At 44.3% G+C, this 19800-nt stretch overlaps 1 protein-coding gene across 7 annotated transcripts in view; it reads left to right on the top strand.

The window, feature by feature from the left end:
* The window catches only part of KIFC3 (kinesin family member C3), a 325817-nt gene that overhangs the window by 242112 nt on the left and 63905 nt on the right, over positions 1 to 19800 (top strand). For all 7 annotated transcript variants that reach the window (XM_085639124.1, XM_085639125.1, XM_085639126.1 and 4 more), the window contains one exon: positions 15520 to 15697. In XM_085639124.1, the coding sequence (XP_085495250.1) occupies positions 15520 to 15697 (178 nt within the window). The remainder of the gene's footprint in view (positions 1 to 15519; positions 15698 to 19800) is intronic.

The following is a 19800-nucleotide window of genomic DNA, read 5'->3' as shown; positions in this document are numbered from 1 at the left end:
TGTCGCAGCAGCAGGGGACGGTCCTCCACCCGAACCTGTCCAGCCTTCACCTCCATCCGTGGAGATTGAGCGGCGGCAGTTGATGCCACTTGACTTGCCTCCTGAAGTCTGTGATGTCATTCTGGCAGCCAGGCGTCCCTCCACTAAAATGGTATACGCCTGCAGGTGGAACAAATTTGTGGCATGGTGCACAGCAAAGGCTGTGGATACCCTTTCCGCCCCGCTTTCTGAGGTTCTCCTCTTTCTTCTTTCCCTGGCCCAGCAGGGCTCTGCTCTGGGCACCCTCAATGGATACCTTTCAGCTGTTTCTGCTTTCTTACGGCTTCCTGATCAGCCTTCTCTTTTCAAATCCCCTGTTGTTGCTCGATTCTTTAAAGGCATTACTCATATGTTTCCTCCTGTCCCTTTCGTAATGCCTCAGTGGGATTTGAACCTGGTGTTGACCTATCTGATGTGCGCTCCTTTTGAGCCACTTCATAATTGTCCTCTTCGTCTTCTAACTCTTAAGACTGCTTTCCTGGTTGCCATCACCTCTGCTAGACGGGTGAGTGAGCTCCAGGCTCTCTCTTCTAAGCCTCCTTTCCTCTCTGTCCATCCGGACAAGGTTGTTCTCAGGACTCGTCCTTCCTTTCTCCCTAAAGTGGTAACTGCCTTTCACATCGGCCAGTCTGTTACGTTGCCCACCTTCTTTTCGCCTCCACATCCCTTGAAAGAGGAAGAGAGGCTCCACCGTCTGTCCTTCTATCTGGACCGTACGAAACCGTTCCGGGTGGACAACCAACTCTTTGTTGGCTACGTGGGCGCTAAGAAGGGGCGGGCAGTGCACAAGCCAACCATCTCTCGGTGGGTCGTTCTGTGTTATTCCTTGGCTAAGAAGGAGGCTCCTGTGGGGCTGAGGTCCCATTCCACTTGGGCCACAGTGGCTACTACTGCCCTGAAGCGGAGAGTCCCTCTGCAGGACATTTGTCAGGCGGCTACGTGGGCCTCGCTGCACACGTTTGCTAAGCATTACTGCCTGGACAGCCAAGTCCGGAGAGACGGCTTCTTTGGCCGTTATGTCCTCCAGGACTTCCTGGTGTGATCTTGGTTCGCAGACCCACCACCGGGGTTGGTATTGCTGGGGTATCTATTCTAAGGTAAGGAATCGAACTAACGTGTTTCTTTCAGATGAACAAGTTACTTACCTTCGGTAACGATATATCTGTAAGAAACATTAGTTAGTTAGATTCCTTACCGCCCCACCCATCCTCCCCGTTCTGCGAACTGATATCTAGGGTTAAGGATATGCCTTTCAGGGCCCTAGATTTATGGTACCAGTGTCGGTCTCTTGCATGGCTCTGTGTTGCTGGCGCGGAAAGCTATGTACAAGAACTGACGTCAGCGCGCGAGGGCGGCGTCTAAGTACTCCGACGTCATCCCGGCGATCACGACGACGGACGCGGAGCCGCAGACGACGCCTAGCTATGCGCAAGGGTATTGCTGACGAAAATCTTTCCGGATCCAGCCTGACACCTGGGGATATTCTAAGGTAAGGAATCTAACTAACTAATGTTTCTTACAGAGATATTGTTACCGAAGGTAAGTAACTTGTTCTTGGTAAGAATGAGTCTGAAAACAATATCCTCAGTGAAGTGGGAATGAGTGTTTCCAGTTTACCAAGCAAGTCATTCAGCACGCTCCTTGCAAAGTATCTGTCATGGCTAGGGATGTGGGGCAGTAATGTCTAGAAATGGACTTGTGCTCCTAAGATGTGGAAGAGCCTGGAATCTGAGAAAATTGCTATGATTCAGAAGAGTGCCCTGAATGGGCTAGGTTCATTAAGGAAGAAGGGGATTTCTTTCCTTTTTTTTTTTTTTTTTTTTAAAATATTTTTATTGTTCATCATCAGAAAAATAAAGTATAAACAATTAATTGCTTTGACATATATATCTAATACAACAGAAATCCTTCAATTGCAGCTTAATCACTTAAATGTAACAACATGATGCAATACATAATTTAATTATAATTACTTGAAAGAAGAAGCATGTACTTATCACCCTTTAGATTAACCATCTAGTTTAAGTTTCCATTTTTCAACTGGGGCCCATACCCGTTTCCCAAGCTGTCTTGCATTCGCTCCTTTTTTTTCATATAAAGATTTCTCTAAGGTGTAAATAGCTAATAATTTTGAGAGCCATTGTTGAAACGAAGGGGGATTAGAGTCTTTCCATACCGTTGCGATACAAAGCCGGCTCAGCGTCATAGCAATAAACAAAAATTCTTGATGGGGTATCTCCTGTCCCTCCTTTGCCACTCCAAGAACCATAATCTCATTAGTTAATTTAATTGAAATCTCCAATTCATCTTTAAAGAAGTTTTCTATAGCTAGTTTAAAGGGATCTAAATTAGGGCATGCTGCAAACATATGGATCGTGTCTGCCTCCAAACTCTGACATCTTGGGCAGAAGATCCCAATAGTACCACCCCAACGAGCTATTCTATGTGGTGTATAATATAGTTCATGTAAAGTCTTAAAGTATTGTGCTTGCAGGTTTGCAACCTTCAGGATAGAATTTCCAAGCCGAAGTGATTTTTCGCCCTCATTCCCGGCTAAATCTAGTTTAGTTCTCCATTTATCAAATACCTTTCCTCTATCATCCTCATTATACTCGCACAATACACCATAGAGTTGAGAGATTGAACATCCCTCATCATCTTGAACAATTTCCATCAAATCTACCCTAGCATACTTACAGTTACCTGCCTGTTTCCTCTGCAAAACTGATCTTATCTGTAAGTATTTAAAAAAATCTCTCCGATCCAAGTTATATAGCTGTTGTGCCCTCTCAAATGAAATTAACCCTGACTGATCCGTGATATCGCCGATTGTACTAACCCCAAGATTATCCCAGCGCCTCATCACTTGATCATGGAATACTTCTGGGAGGAGTTCATTCATATATAAAGGGGTATAGAAGTTCATTCTCCCTAATTTAATTTTCTTCCGGATCATTGACCAAACCGATATGACTGCCCCCAACAGCTTAAATTTTGTTCTTTTATAGTAGTTTAGTTCCTTGAATGTGAGAAGTCCCTTATTAGAGTCCCAAATCAAGAGCTCATATGTATCCGGAATGCCAACCCTACCCCTCCAGATGTCTTTCGTATTCCCGCCGAGAAGTCCTTTACAATACTGAAGGACTGACGCAAAATAATATGCCTTAAAGTCAGGTACTGCAAGGCCCCCCCGGTCTTTAGAGAGTGCCAACCTCTTTATGGCTCTACGAGTTCTTCCCTTAGCCCATATAAAGCGATTACAAATCCCCTCTATTTCCTTAAACCAATTTTTAGAAAATGATAAAGGAATTGTACGGAATAAATATAGAATTTTAGGCAAAAACACCATCTTTATAACATTGCAGCGACCGATGATTGTTAAACGTAAATTGTCCATCCTATCTAAGTCTAATTTTGCCTTTTTGATTACTGGGGTCAGATTTTCCTCCACAACCTGAGATAGGTCAGATGTAATAGTAACTCCCAAATAAACCGCGGACTCTACAACTCTCTCATCGTTAATCGGAGCAAATTGATTTACCACTATTTGTGTTTTTCCTTGATTTAATTTATACCCTGATAGAGGTCCATATTTTTTTGCCTCATTCTCGATTTCCCTTATCGCTATTATTGGTATTGATGATGTAATTGCTAAATCATCTGCGTAGCCCAATATTTTAGTCTCATATCCATTCAGCACTATTGGACAAATGTTTTTATTTTTTTCTATGTGTCTAATAAATGAGTCTATATAACAGGCGAATAGTAGAGGGGAACAGGGGCATCCTTGCCTAGTTCCACGCTCGATTTTTATTGCCTCGCTCAGCTCCCCTCCCACTCTCAGACTGATGCTCGGGCTTCTATAAAGGGCTTTTAATGCTCCTACACATAATTTCCCAAAATTATATTTATACATTGTTGCCCAAAGAAAGTCCCACGAGACCCTATCGAAAGCTTTTTCAGCGTCCAGCAATATTAAGGACATAGGGTCTCGTGAGACATTAGTACCATCCAGCAGCGCGAAGACCCTTCTGATGTGATCGGCAGTGCCCCTCCCTGGTATAAACCCGTGCTGCCAGGGTGAGACTATCTTACCAATTACCAAGCTCAGCCTGTTTGCCAGGATTTTAGAATAGACCTTAGTGTCACTATTCATTAAGCTAATTGGTCTATATGACCCAGGATCCGTAGGGCATTTATTCTTTTTTAGAAACACTACCATTAAAGCTTCTCCCCAAGACTCCGGAGGTGCAGCACCATTCTGTATTAGAACCATGAGTCGATTAATGTCTGCTTCTAAGATTAAATAGAACTTTTTATAGAATTCTAACGGTATAAAATCGGGTCCCACTGCTTTTCCTGATGGGAGATCCTTAAAAACTCTTTGTACTTCTTCTGGGGTAAAGTTGATCTCGAGGGAGTTATTATCCTCCTCTGTAAGCTTATCTAGGGAGGCAGAGTTTAAATATTCGTCAATTTTCGCTAGATCTGGATCCCCATTATTCTGACTGTATAATTTCTTATAAAAATTCTGAAATACAGCACAGATTTCCTTTGGTGTTTTTACTATTGTCCCTGCCTCCGTAGTCATTTCTGTTATCTGCCCCTGAGTGGCAGCCTGCCGGGTTCTAATCGCTAGGATTCGTCCTACCTGTTCGCTATATTCATGCTGCTCTTCCCTCCTGGCCAAATATTTACCAGCTGCCTTTTCAGCATATACTTCACCCACTGCTGCTTTAGCCAAGGCTAGTTTTTGCATTACTTTTGTCACATCCTCTTTCTCTCTTATACTTCTTACCAGTTCTTCCTCTAGCTTTGCTACTAGATTTATCTTTTTCTCTAAGGTTTCTTTTTCCCGCTTACTCCGTCTAAGAGAGTAACTTAAGGTTTCCCCCCTAATACCTGCCTTCATAGTATCCCATACTATTTGCGGTGATGCTGTGCCCCTATTGTTTTCCAGAAATTCTTTTAGCCAAATTTCCATGTAAGTAACATAATTTACATCCAGTAGCAAAGCTCTTTCAAAGGTCCAGCTATTTATTCTGTTCTGTGAGTATGGTATAGAGATCTCCATGGAGAGCGGGTTGTGATCTGACATCAATCTAGGCATTTTTTTAATTTTCACCATCGGTATCATCGAGGGGGAAATCAAAAAATAATCTAGCCGGGCTAGAGTTTTATGGGGGGCAGAATAGTATGTGCAGCCTCCCCCTCCATTTATATGTTCCCAAATATCGATCAGCCCATTGTCCTGCATGAGCTGTATTAGCGCTCTGTGGGTTTTCTTCTTTTTACCAATAAATCTTGCAGGATTTTCTTTCCACAACCCATTGAGGCCATTTATATTTAAATCGCCACATAGTATTATGGGGAGAGGCCAATTGAGAATTTATATGAATGAAAGTTTCAGGGTCATCAACTATTGGTGCATAGATAGAGCATAGAGTAAAATTAAAATTTTGAATTTGGCAATCCGCTAAAACCCAGCGACCATGTCTATCTGCCTGTTGTTTTTTTAATGTAATCTTTTTTCCACGTGCTAATATTGCAACCCCGCGTGTTCTAGTGCCCTGAGTCGTACAAGTCAGTACTTTATACCCCAGTTGTTCCAATAAATATTTTTGCGAGATCTCTATGTGCGTCTCCTGAACACAGATTAAATCAGCTTGCAGTGTTCTGAAATATTCTTTCAATTCTCTTCTTTTTCTTGCATCATTTAAACCACATACATTAATTGTGACTATGTGCATCATTTTTCTTTTTTTCCCTCCATTTCTGTTCCCTTTCTTTCTCTGATGATGATTTTACCCCCCCTTTTCTCCCCCGGAGACCCACCCACCCCTCCCCCTCCCTTACCACCCCTTGAAGCATCCCCCCTTGAGGCATCCTTGATCCAGTCGGATCCAGGTGTGGGCGTCGATTGATCACGGCGCCTCAGTGCAACTGCCCCTCCAGCCCTGCGTGTATTTTTTTTTTCTTTTTTCCCTCTTGATCATTTACCGGCATTCTTCTTTACAGTCTCTGAGATTTCTTTAAGATATTGTTCGGCCTGTATTTCGCTCGTAAAGCTGCGGGTTGAGCCCCTAAAAATTATCTTCAATCTGGCAGGGTTCTGTAGGAAAACCTTTGCGCCAGTTTGCTCAAAAGGGGAAAAAAGCTGCCTCAGCCTCCACCTCCTTTCAACAGTCGCATGAGCAAAATCTGGTCGAACAAAAAAGACAGTGCCATTGTATTCTCTCTTGCTTGTAGGGCGGGCTAAGTCGTAGATAGATTCTCGGAGTAAAAAATTTCCAAAGAACACCAGCATTGCCCTTGGAAATTTAGATTGATTCAGTGTTTTCCTGGATTGAGTAAGGGGGAACCGATGGGCTCGTTGGACTTCTCTCTCTAGTTCCCAGTTTTTTAATTCAGGGAGGGCTGATTTAAGAAGTCTAATTACATACCCCCTTGGGTCATTGTCTTCAACGCCCTCAGGAAGCCCTAAAAATCGCAAGTTATTTCGTCTTGATCTGTTCTCCTGATCCTCAACCTTTGTCAGTAAGTCCTGTATAATGCCTTCTTGCTTCTTTTCTTGCCTTTGTAGATAAACAACATCATTCTCTAGGTGGTCGATTCGTGTTTCAACTGAACCCATTCTTTCAGAAATCTCTAGACATGTGCTGCCCACCTTGTTTACAGCACCTTGTAACTTTTGGATAGCTAAATGATTTCTTTGAGTATCCGTTTTAACATCTTTATGAAGTTTCCTAATTGAGCTTAATATATCTCTCAGAGACGGCTCGTCTGTTTCTGCTGCTACATCATAATCAGTGATGACCCCAGTTGAGTCTACACCGTTTTCTTGGGCCGCTATTTTTCCCTTTGATTTTTGGGGTTTTGCGGTTTTCCGAGGATTACTAGGTTCAGGATCGCTTCCTTGATCGATCGTTTCTTCGTAAGTAGATTTATTTAGTCTTTTATTCCTTATTTTTCTTGTTTCAAGTTTTCTCCTTGGCGTACTTCCTTGCCCAGGATCGCTCGATTTCCTTATACCCGAACAGCTGGATATATCTTGAGTGGAGACACCTTGATCTTGGTCTTGGCCTTTGTTAACTTCGCTTGTGTCACTGGAAGTCGAAATACCCGTTTCATAAATATCTGCGTCAGATTCTTCTGAATGTGATGGTAAGTATAAAGCTGTTTCCGGCGAAGGCCCTATATCTGAGGGGGAATTCAGAATTCCATGAGTGTTCATCCCCAGAGTATGTTTTTGATTTCCTCCATTCTGTATCGTTGATTCTTGGACTGTTAGTACACTGCTTGACCCTTTGGGTAGTGGGCTGAAGATATTCCGTATGCTTGGCTGCAAAGTTGTTTGCTTCCCTGTCGAAGTCGCTTTTGCATTTGCTTTCAGATCTTTAATGGCTTGTAACCGTTTTGCTTTTTTCATCAATAGTTCCATCTCTTCTGTATCTTCAATATCCTTCTCCTTTCCCTTGTATCGCTCCTTGCTTTTTCCTTTCTTTTTCTCTAATTCTACAGTATTGGCTGCGTATTTATAGCCTTTAGGTTTTTCATAGTCCCCCTGTTGCTCTCTGCAGCTCATCATTAATAATTTATCCTTATCTATCTCTTTCTCTTTATTCTTCGCTTTCTCTGGGCCTCTCTTGTTGCCTTTCTCATTCTTCTCCTTCTCCTTCTCCTTCTCCTTCTCCTTCTCCTTCTCCTTTGCCTTGTCCTTTTCTCTATCTTTCCCTTTGTCTTTATCCCTGTCTTGTACTTGGTCTTTGTTTTTGACTTCTTTGGCTTTAGTTCCTCTAGTCTCTCGTCGTTGCTGCATTGGCTGCAATGGCTGCGTCAGCTTAGATATGTGAACATTCATATTCATATTAGCATCATCATTAGCATCATCCATATTATCTGCCTCTAATGCATCTTGAATTTTACCATTAGGCTCAGCTTCAACTTCAACTTCAAGTTCCTCTGCCCCTTGGGCGCTCATGCCCCCCGGGGTGTTCAATCGCACCATAGATAGGGCATGCACCACATTTTGGTCCCGTAACTCCCTTAGTTCGTTCCCCACTTTCTCTGCGGCGGTCTCATTCATTTTCCCTACCTCAGTCCCTATCTCTTCTTGCCTTGTAGCGTGCCCGGTCTTCTTGATTTCTTTCCTGTGGCATTCTTAAGCTTTTTTTGTCAGAAAGCTGTTTTTGAGATTGGTCCTTACCAGGAGATGTACTTCTATGAGAAGGGGTGCCTGTTAGCGCCTTTATACGTGTCTTGTCCAAGTAGAACTTGGCCTTCCACTCTAGTAGGTCTTCGGATGCATCAAGGAACACAAGTCAGAGGCCATGGTATCTTCGTTTGATCGAAGACACCACATGCAGATGCCACGTGGAACAGACAAAGACATCTGCTTGCGGCCTTAGGAACAGTTTTTGAAACCGGAAACTTTCGGAGGACCTAGTCACTGATAAAATAGAGAAAAATGAGGCACAGAAAAACGGACTGACCTCAACATGCACATTGGCGGAGATGGCGGTATACTGCTGGGGAAGAAAGTTTTCTTGACTAGTCTTGACACCTGGGGGGGATGTTCTTAAGGCGAGGAATCTGCAGAAAGCTGTATCTATCATAAGCTCAATTTACATGGAACTCTAAATTCCTGTAGCTCTCAAGCACAAAATGAAACCTTTTGAGGTACAGGAGCATCAGTGTAGAACTCTTAATTCGCTGATTTAAGAGCTCCACATTCTCTCCTGTCTTGTAGAAAACTATTCAAACCTCACCCCTCCCACTGAAACTGTAAGAAATACCATCCAGTGCTTACTAAGGTTCTGTCTCTTTTGCTCTTTGATCCATTGTGGCCCTCCTATGAATTTTCTAGCAATTTGCTCTTTGTACTCAGTTGTTTTTCTTGTGCATTTGATCTTGCGCTCATAGTAAAATACATTTATACCTTATGGTGCAGCCGTGGTTTATAAAACTGATAAACTTAAAACAGAACCTAACCTTGACACAAGGTTGACAATTTTAGACCCACGTCCTCTTTAAATCAACCTACTGCAAGCCTTTAATATCTCTACTTTTAGCCTTCAAATTACTATTGCTAGAAGTGCACATTTCTGCACAGCACCTAGGAGAGAACTCCTTGGTGATTGTATTATAAAAGAGTGGTTGTATAAAACAATTCTGAAAAGTTTTCCATTTCTACCATCACTCTATTTCTTAGAGGCTTAGTTGCCTCCAAGTTGGACCTTGCTATGCTTGTATCCTAGTTTATGAGGGTACTAATTGAAGAAGCCGGGGGTCTGGAATATGTTGAGGATTTCACTCAAGACTATACATTTCTTTATTAAGTACTTCAGTGGTATCCATAGGAGGTTGAGGACGGTCTTAAGATTCAGTGCATTATATATAAATACCTCTGTAAATTCCGTCTTTTTATTTTTTTATTTATTTGCACAGACTACTCTCACTACGCCTTCTCTTTAAAATACTAACTCTTGGGGCGGAAGCTTTGCTTGCAGCTTTGTATTTTGGCTTACGTTTATTTTCTCTCCCACTGCTATGCTGACCAAGAGTCCTTACCTGGGAATATATTGCGCATGGACACAGGGAATCGTTTTGCGGTAGTATGGAGGCCCCACCAAATTCAGAGTTTACCCTGCGGCCTTTACAATGAGTGATTTCACGGTGTTTTGAAGGCGGATGATTCGTCTCTGTCCTTTCCCTACTCTCTGTCCACGCATCACAAGCTCGACCTTTGGCAGTGGGGAATCAAACTAGAGTCGAAGAATATGGAGAACACACAAAGTTGTGACCTTCTTTATCTTTGGTGGTGCAAGGTAACATTGGTTGATCTGATGGCCACCAAGACCCCAGATACTCCATGATCCCTTGTTCTGCGTACCAATGCCTAGCAGCGCCCCAAACAAAGGCTCTGCCAGGTGACAGCTGGAGGCACTTCAGATCCGGCCATGGAGAGAGGCTGTGTAATGGAGCGGGTCATGCAATGAATCCTGTCCTTGCAAAGGAACACCACTAGCGCTGGAACTTATGTGAACCCCCACTTTCTAAAAGTAACACCGGGTAGATTTCTTTTGCCCACCCCTACCCCACAGCTTTGTGCACAGGCCCGGCTCCAGGAATTTTTGTTTGGGTGGGCCAAGGGGGCATTTGGGTGGGCCACTACCGGTCCAATTTTTCGCTTCAGGAGGTAGTCTACAAGCCATAGATTACATCATATCTACTTGCAAACAGTCACTATGATACAAGGATTGCTTCTGTGTGTATACAGAGCATGTGGAGAGTTATTTATTGGCGCCCCACCACTGACCTCTTTGTCTGTAGATACCTTTACTACCACCCTCCAACAGTGGACTCCATCTCTCCGTAGCCCCTCCCCCTCACGACCTCCTCCTCAGACTCCCTCACTACCACCCTCCAGCAGTGCCCCTCATCTCTCCGTATCTCCCACCCTGCCCCCATGACCTCCTCCTCGGATTCCCTCACTGCCACCCTCCACCAGTGCCCCTCATCGCTCCATAGCCTCTCCCCATATTGACCTCCTCCTTGGATTCCCTCATTGCCACCCTCCACCAGTGCCCCTCATCCCTCCGTAGCCCTTCCCTCAATGAGCTCCTTCTCAGATTCCCTCACTACCACCCTCCACCAGTGCACCTCATCTATCCGTATCCCCCACCCTCCCCCCATGACCTCCTCCTCGGATTTCCTGATTGCCATGCTCCACCAGTGTGCCTCATCGCTCCATAGCCTCTCCCCCTATTAACCTCCTCCTCAGACTCCCTCACTACCACCCTCCAACAGTGCACTTAATCTTTCCGTAGCCCCCCCATGACCTCCTCCTTGGATTCACTCACTGCCATCCTCCAACAGTGTTCTTCATCTCTCTGTAGCCCCTCTCTCATATTCGAATTAATTTGTTGTATAGCGCTACTCATAGTGTAGGGTGTCACAGTACTTACATCATGCACACATTATGCAGAGACAATGAATCCTACAACTATGTCAATCAACCTATGGGGAATGTCACATAAGCCAATGAGGATTACAAGGTGTAGGAACCACATGTCATCCATACTGGTGGGCAGTATGTTTTAAGAGGGTTTGGTCTGGAGACGCACAAACGCAGGATTTAAAGCATACCTCAGTGGTTACGGGCTTGGCTTTACTGATTAAAATGTATATCTGACAAAACAAACTCTTTATAGCAACATTAGAGTAATGAAAGACTGGAAAAATTCTAACTATATTGCAACCCAAAAAAATATATGTTCTAATTATACCATTCAGGTTTGTATGCAGCTCTTTGATGTCAGTTCATAGGTCACTGTCCTATTTTAGGATTGACTTTACTGCAAGTAACCCACTGAGCTATCCACATAAAATACAGTTTATCTGCATTTAAAAATTACGAACATACAAAATATTGCTCTCCAGCAGGATCATTAATCGCCAGAGTTATCTGGACATTTTAGTAGTTGTGTCTTGCATCCGTCATGATAGCGACACAATGATATAAATTAAATATACACGGCATACACAAAGTATGTGTCTTGCTGGGCCCTCACAGATTTTTAAAACATTAACTAATATACACACATCCTCGAAGCATAAACGAAGTATGTATCTACCTGGGCCTGTGCAGATTTAAAAAAATAGAACAATAGCCACAGCTACGTTCAAACTCTGTCACAGCCGGATCTGATAAACAGCTGAAGGGGTCTGGAAAGGTGAATCGGGATCAACAAACTCCTTTTCTCCAGCTCTGAAAAGATGGATGTATCCACGCAGCAGGACGGTACGCACAGATTACAGGTACCAAAGAGGATTTCTCCTATTCCGTGTCCCTGTACCTGCACCAGTGGGCTGGACACAACCCACCTTTCTAAAAGAAGATGCGTGATTGGGGGTGCCTGTGAGAAAGAGCCCAGGCCCAATCACGCAGCTCCTAGAAAAATAGCGTTCAGAGGAACATTTTAAATTGCAGTGGCCATTTTCTGTTGGCCTTCCTGACGTCACTGCGAGGGCCATGGTTCATGTTTGGGTGGGCCAGGCTCATGTTTGGGTAGGCCTGGCCCACCCGCTAGAACCGGGCCTGTTTGTGCATGGTCCTGGCCTCTGCAGAGAAAAGGAAAATGACCAGGTGCTTCCCATCCCGTCCTTTAGTCTGTACTTCTAAAGATAGGAGGGTGTGGGGAATCAGACAGCTTTGCCAGAGAAGCTTTCAGGGTGTGAGTAATCCGTACACCCACGAAACTCGATTGGCATTTAATATTTTTGTATCTTGAAATGTATCAAATGTAATGGGGGGTTTCACCATAATAATGCCTAACTTGATGATAATTAATATTTGACTATAAACCTCTAACATTGGTCATCGCACATTCTTAATTAATGGGGTTAAACCTCCCTGTTCATCCTTATATACTGTGCAGACTTGTTTCCAAGTCCTGTACTGACCCTGTGTACCTTCTGGTCATCGGCACAGAGACCCAGTGGGGCTCTTGTCTCGCAGCATCTGCTTCTCTCCCCCTTCTCAAATTAGGAGAGATATTAATATACCCTTCTTCCATAGCATTTCTTAGGAGCTGTTATGGGGTCTCTCATTCGAACCCTGTGTTGATCAAATAGCAACATTTAGCTGCAATTTCTTTTCATGTGAAGTTTCGAAAATATGAATGCATTTTATATTTGGAACCCTGTTCGTGGAAACCGGAACGTTCTGTAGGCGAAGCTTTAGTGCTTGCTGTTGCAGTGCGGACATTAAGTTCCACTTCATGCCGAGCACCGAGGCGCAGAACGAATGTGGCAGTGTAGTGCTCACAAAAATATAAAAGGTCTGGAGACGGTGTACTAATAACGCAGGAACTCATGGCAAGTAAACACAGTCATTGTAAGGCCTTATTTTAGGGACTAATAAAACTTGCGCTAAAATAATTTTCTCAGACACACAAGTACTGAAGTAAATGTAAAGTTCTGTCACTTAAATTATTGTCAAACCACACGTTGCAACAGGTCTCAGTGTCTAGTATTTTTGACCAATGCAAAGGAATAATTCACTGTACTGCCGATCAGTGCTGGTTGTGTGTGGGCACCCTGCCAACATTGTGTGGTACAGTATGTGGAGGTGGACACTACTTGGTCTGACCCTGTGTGAGCGCTGGCACCCTGCCCAGATTGTGTGGTACAGTATGAGACAGCAGACCCCACTGGGTCCGACCCTGTGTGGGCGTGGGCACCTTGCCCACATTGTGTGGTACAGTATGAGGAGGCAGACACCGCTGGGTCAAACCCTGTGTGAGCGCGTGCACCCTGCCCACATTGTGTGGTACAGTATGAGAAGGCGCACACCGCTGGGTCTGACCCTGTGTGGGAGTGGGCACCCTGCCCAGAATGTGTAGTACAGTATGAGGAGGCGGACACCGCTGGGTCTTTCCTTGTGTGCGTGCAGGTACCCTGCCCACATTTTGTGCTACAGTATGAGGAGGCATACACCGCTGGGTCTGAGCCTGAGCCTGAGTGAGCGCTGGCACCCTGCCCACATTGGGTGGTACAGTATGAGAAGGCAGACACCGCTGGGTCTGAGTCTGTGTGAGCGTAGGCAGTCAGCCCACATTGTGTTGTACAGTATGAGGAGGCGGGCATCCCCGGGGTCTAACCCTGTGTGAGTGTGGGCACCCTGCCTACATTGTGTGGTACAGTATGATGAGGCAGACACCGCTGAGTCTGAGTGAGCGCAGGAACCCTGCCCAAATTGTGTGGTACAGTATGAGGAGGGGGGCACCCCTGTGTCTGCCCACATTGTGTGGTACAGTATGAGGAGGCGGGCACTGCTGGGTCTGACCTCTGTTTACACCAAGAAATGCTTGTGGCACGCCTAAGTGGGGTCAAGCTGAAGGAGGATGGAGAGCTCATTCTTGAGGACTCTTGAGCTGCAAGCAATAGAGAGAAAAGAGGAAAAGACGTGCACAAATCTGAGATGTAATGTGTGAGACCCAGCATTGAAAGTCCTGATTGAAACCAAAGCCTCCAATAACATATTAGAGCCTAAATTAGATCCACCAAATAAACCGGTGGGGAGACTAGAGGTGGGTAATGGGATCAAAGCACTGTATGATAAAGGACTAGCTACGCTCAAATGTGGTATCTATTGATAAGATGATGAACACCCTCCAGAAACAGAAAACTGGTTTGAGTAGTGCCAATTTCCAGATTCAGTGATCACCATCTCTGTGTGGAGAGGTGCTTTGGATCAGAAGCCCGTGGTGTATTCCTAAAGTAGGGAGGCGGTAGGGCATTGCTTGATGAGGCTGGCAGATTCTACAGGCAATGCTAACTAAAAGAACTCAGCCTTTTGTGAGAAATAAGATTCATCTAACCCGACACCTTCACTAGACTCTTTGAGCAAGCGCAGTATTTCCAGGAAGGGTGTGAATGTTTCTTCTGGGACAGTGAACAAGCTGGAGTACTGTCCTCCTTTCAGTACACTAGAAGGTGGGTGGTGTGCAGGATGCAGGGAGTGCTATTTTTACTGGGAAATGTGCGTGTTATTTATGTTTACCTTCCAGATAATGCCTTCCATTTAAGTATGACGGGAAGACCTATAAAAACAAAGGGATGTCCCATTGCAAGTCATTCAGATTCTGATGAGAAATAGCTAGCAAGTAGCCTTCTGGTTGGGTGTATCCGACTTGAAATGTGTACTGTGGTTTGCAAAAAACACATTTGTACAATTCTTTTCTTGGCTGCATTATGGTATTTGTTCCAAAGTTGTTTCTATTACCCTATAACCTTCGGGTTTACTCATGTTTAATCGTTAAATTACATAAAACATTTAAAAATATGCACTGTACCTGTATCAGTTTTTAACTTGTCATTCTGTGCTATTTAATGTTCTTCTCCACACTGGAGACACCTCCTCCAGAGGAAGGCAACCTAGGCTCTTCCTTTCTGAACTAAGACATAATGCCCATTGGTGACAAAGTTCCTAATATGCCCGCTGAACTTCGAAAGGCTGCAGAATGGCCCTTTTCATGTGGCCAGTGAGCAATTGCTACATCGAGAAGTATAAGACACTGGATTTGATGGCCTCAAGTCCACTAAGAAGAATTTCTACTTCTACAGGCTAAGAACCAAGCTTTTAGTTATGAACGCTTGTTTGCTGAGATAAATGTTTAATGTGACAGGCTTCATGGACCATCTGTGCACAACATACTTAACAAAGTAGTGGCAGGAAATGTTTTTTTCTGACGATTCTTTCATTTTGATGTTCAGTTAGCAAGGTCTTGAAAACGTTTGACTAAAGTGGTGTCGAACAGTAACCCATCCTGGTTTTTTTATCTCATAAATAGCCTCTGCATCATGTACATTTGAATAACTGCCTGCACTTCCCAACTTTGAATTGCAGAAGACATGGATCCTGGAAATTCTCAGTTGGTTGTGTCATCTTTTACATTAAGCCTTTGTGTTTGACAGGCTCTGCAAGACGCCACGTTTACACTCCAGAGGACTGGGCGGAGCAAGGAGAACTCGTGCCATCTCATGCAGACCCAGTGCGCGGCGATACGTCCCAGGAGATCCAGAGCGAGGTCGACTCCTAAGCTTGGCTCTAAACTGGAGCAGGACTGCAACACCATGAGTCTGGAGAAAGCAGGTGAGGAGCGTCTCCATGCAGAAGACAATGGTGGTAGCACAGAGGTCTGTGTGGATCCAGTCTAGAGCCCTGGAGCTCCCTTACTGTATGTCACTGGCTAGAAGCACGTTTTGTTGGAATTGCTGAGCAGCTCGGCTCCAAACCACCATATATGTGATGTTTCAACCACGGTCCATTGAGGCATTTAATTTCCTGGGACCGTTCAATGGCTTTGACGTGGTCATAAATAATAGTGGTGAGGAGGTGATGGTTTCTACTGAAGACTAAGTGCATAACAGAATTTTAGGGGAGTTTTTTCTTCATTGGTTTGTTTATTGGCATGGTGGTGGGTGTGGGGGGTGGCTGGTTTTATATGCCATTTCAGTTCACTGAATGCTTCTTGGGGGGGTTGGGGTGGTCAGAGGTGACCGATTCTGGGTCACCGGTGTTGAATATTGCAGCATCTGTAGCACAGCGAAGTGATGTGTAGGTGAGTCCTCAACTCTGCAAGCTTTGATGAAGTCTTCTGCAAGTCTAAGATTGAATGTTGACATATGGAGGGTGGAGCTTTGCGTTTGGAAGTATGTCACACCAGCATGTATGTCACTGTTTTGATGGATAGTTTTATACATTATGTTCAGTAAGTGCTGTTACTTATTTTAATTTTTTCAAATCATTTCAGTCTTTTTTCCTGTCCTTTTTCATAAAAAAGTAATATACAAAACTCAACAAGTAGAGGTGACACTTAGTTCAATGTCTCATGTGTTCATTTATTTTGTGATATCTCCTCAATCAAGAAAGTAAAAGCATCACATCTACACAATAGGTAGTACTATTGTTAAACTACATTACAGATTGATTATGCTGCATCCGTTTCCTTTTTGGATGAATTACAATGCAAAAAAGTACTATATAAGATTTTTTTCTGATCCTGTGCTTGAAAATGTCCCAAATTGAGTTTGGAAAGTTGCAATTTACCTGTGTACCAATAATTCATGCAGTGGTTTGGCTTTGCACACCCAGAATTACACCAAAGTCTAGTTGACCGGCTGCCTGATCTTAAGCCTCTGGGGAATAACTGGCTTCCAACATCCTTGCACCTGGACTCTGCCATCTGTGAGTCTACCCTGCCAAGTGGTGCCTCCCCAGTCCTGAACCATTAGAAGTGGGCTTAAGGTGCTCTGCCAGCCTTTGTTGATCCAGCTGAACCGATGCATCGCCAGTGCTGCGTAGATTGGAACAGTCGTAAAGACCTGCATCGCAGACAATGGAACTGCTGCTGCGCGACGCATCCTTGGTGCAAGGTCCTCACATCTCAGCGGCGACACCAGACTTTTAATCGTACCCTTGCAGCACCTACCTGAAGCTTGAACCCACCAAAACAGAATTACTGCCGTTGGCCAAGTCCAACGAGCAACAGTTAGTCCAAATCTGGCTCAACAACATGTCTCTAGACTTATTCAAACCCTAACTTTCACCCAATGCCAAATGTATGTGCCTTCCTCCCCCCAACCCCGCCCCATTGAACACAAATTCAAGAAAAATAAGGCAGCCTGGTATAAGCCAGCTCGTTCTGCTAAAGATAGTGAAACTGTTGCGTCCTGAAATCAGTTTCAGAACTGTCATCTAAGTCCTCATAATCTTTCATCTAGTTGGTGCCAATACCTTCCTGCTCCATAGCCTCCTAGACTCAACACTGCTTCACCCCTTTTTAACCCCTTCAGCGCGGCGCGGATTTCCGTGCCACGCTGAAGATTCCGTGCGCGGGCGGGGCCATGACGGAACGGTTCCGTCATAAGCACAGCCCAACCGACGTGCATGACCGAACCGTTCCGTCAAGCGCGTCGAACGGGTTAAGGACATCTTGCATGAACCAGAAAGTCACAACAAAGTTTTGAGGAAATGTGGTCAATCATCTTTTTTTAATAATAAGCAAACTTTTATTAGACTTTCATTGTCCATATAAACAAATTAAAATGAGTACACATTAAATAATTCATTTGCAATCAACCTCATTAAAACTGACTAAAACGTCCCCCTTAAAAAAACACTCGGAAAGGATTTGAAATTGTGCAACTTTCCTGAGTGAAGTGTGAATAGATAGTCAAAGGCCATATTCAATGTTTTCAGATCAGCCTCTTTGAATTTTGGTTTTAAAAATTCCTTTCTCTCCAGTAACTCAGACGGACATAACAATCGGTGGGCTAGAAAATGAGGCAAGATGTGAGTGGCATTTACCAAAATTGAGCCCTCTGGATATGTAATGAACAGTTTAAAATAACCTTAATCTCAATATCCAGTGACAAAGTAGCATAGCATTTTGTATTGAAAGACAAAGTATCTTACTTCCCATTCTCCAGCTTAAGCCTAGAAAAATAAATTAATATACATTTAGTTTTTTAAAAAATTCACGGTTCTCCTAAAAACGTTATTTTCCCCTAATTGTGGTATTATATATGGACACATTGTTACCAATTACAACGTTGTGCAACATATCCTGCTTATCATACCTTTCAAATAAAAATGGAGTTTTGTGTCTTATTCTACAAACAGCCACAATTCATATACTTTTTAGCTAAGGTGACTTTCCCCTCATTAAAGAGATGAAAAAGACTGCACTAGCAGCCTGTCTTTTAATGTGACGTGAACTCATCCCTAACTCAAGGTGAATAGCCTCAAGACCTGTGCATTATGGAAAACCCTTGGCTTTCAGATAATCACCACCCTGGTGGAAGTCCTCTGGTTGCACTTGCCAGCTGGCACCATCTTCCAAATCAGCCGCACCATCTTCAAAGCCATCACCACTGGTGCACCTTGCCGATAAGCTCACCATCCCCTGTTCTTTGCACACCTGTGGCTAGGTCACAATCAAACTAGAGACCAAGAAGTGATGAAAAGGACCAAGGGTGTGTATAGCTTTTTTTCGTGAGGTTCCAGGCTCTAAGTTAGATCGTGGTGTGAGTGCATCCCTTATGTACTGTGAGTAAACGTACTCAGTTGTTTAGTTAGACTATTCCCGGAGCTGCCATACGCACCTCTGTTACACCTCTAGAGGATGCTAGGTTTTGATCGCTGTGGGTTTTCTTGGCCAGTTGACGCTAAGCTCTTCTCTCTTATTGAAGGGTTTTATCACCTACCTCAATAGACATACCGGGTCAGTGGCGTAACACAGGCCCCTGCAACCCCTGCGGTGCGGGGGGGGCTTGAGCTGCAGGGGGCCCCCTCAGCACAGTACCTTTGTCCAAGAGCTCCTGATAAAATCCGGAGCGGGGGCCCCTCCCTGCACCTTGCAGGGGGGCCTCCTCAAATTTCGCTACGCCACTGTACCGGGTGTAGCACTTTTTAAGGGTTTCACATAAACTCTGACACAGAATAGGCGAGGAGAAACTTAAGATGCGGCAGTAGCACATTCTGCCGATGCTGGGATGCAGTCTGAGCTGTGATCCTGAGGTTATAGGAGGGGGGCACTTTTGCCCTTTTCCACCTGTTTTGAAGCATCCTGTATCGTGGAAAACTGTACAGTTTCATCCAAACTTATTTTGAAGAGATGTACAAGGACCTGAGCTGATTGTATCTGTTTGACTAATGCAAAGAAGCCATGCAACGGAACACACCTTCACCAAGCACTGCTGCTCAGAAGTCCAATCTAGAAGAGCCCGCCATGATCGTGCTCCAATGGGAAGGCTGTAGACCGAACTGCCAAGCCACTTTCCCTTTAAACAGGAACATGTGCAGCCCTGAACTGGTTTTAATCCATTGGCCCTGTTCAAGGTGCAGCTTGGATCCTATTGCATAGGAAGCATGTGGCCTAAACTCAGCAGGTAGGCCCAACCTTGGGTCCTGTTCACAATGAAGCCAACAAGCTCAAAGCTGGTTTGGGATTTTGTGTGCTCCTGGTTAAAGGGGACTTGACTAGCCATTTTGGCTGTAATGTTCCTATTGGAGCAGGACCGAGTCTCATTTCCAGTTGGCTGGTCTCTGTCTGAGTGGTATAATGAGCACACGGGAATGTCTAGAATGGAGCACAAGTAATATCAGGCTTGAGATCAATTTGAATATTTCACCCAGAGTTTTTTGTTTGTTTTTGTAATGTTTTTCTCAGTGAGACGCCCTAAATGCAAGTG

The sequence above is a fragment of the Triturus cristatus genome, chromosome 12 (assembly GCF_964204655.1).
Source record: "Triturus cristatus chromosome 12, aTriCri1.1, whole genome shotgun sequence".
Taxonomy (NCBI): Eukaryota; Metazoa; Chordata; class Amphibia; order Caudata; family Salamandridae; genus Triturus; species Triturus cristatus.
Note: the sequence above shows the minus strand (reverse complement) of the source record. Positions and strands in the feature narration are given on the sequence as shown.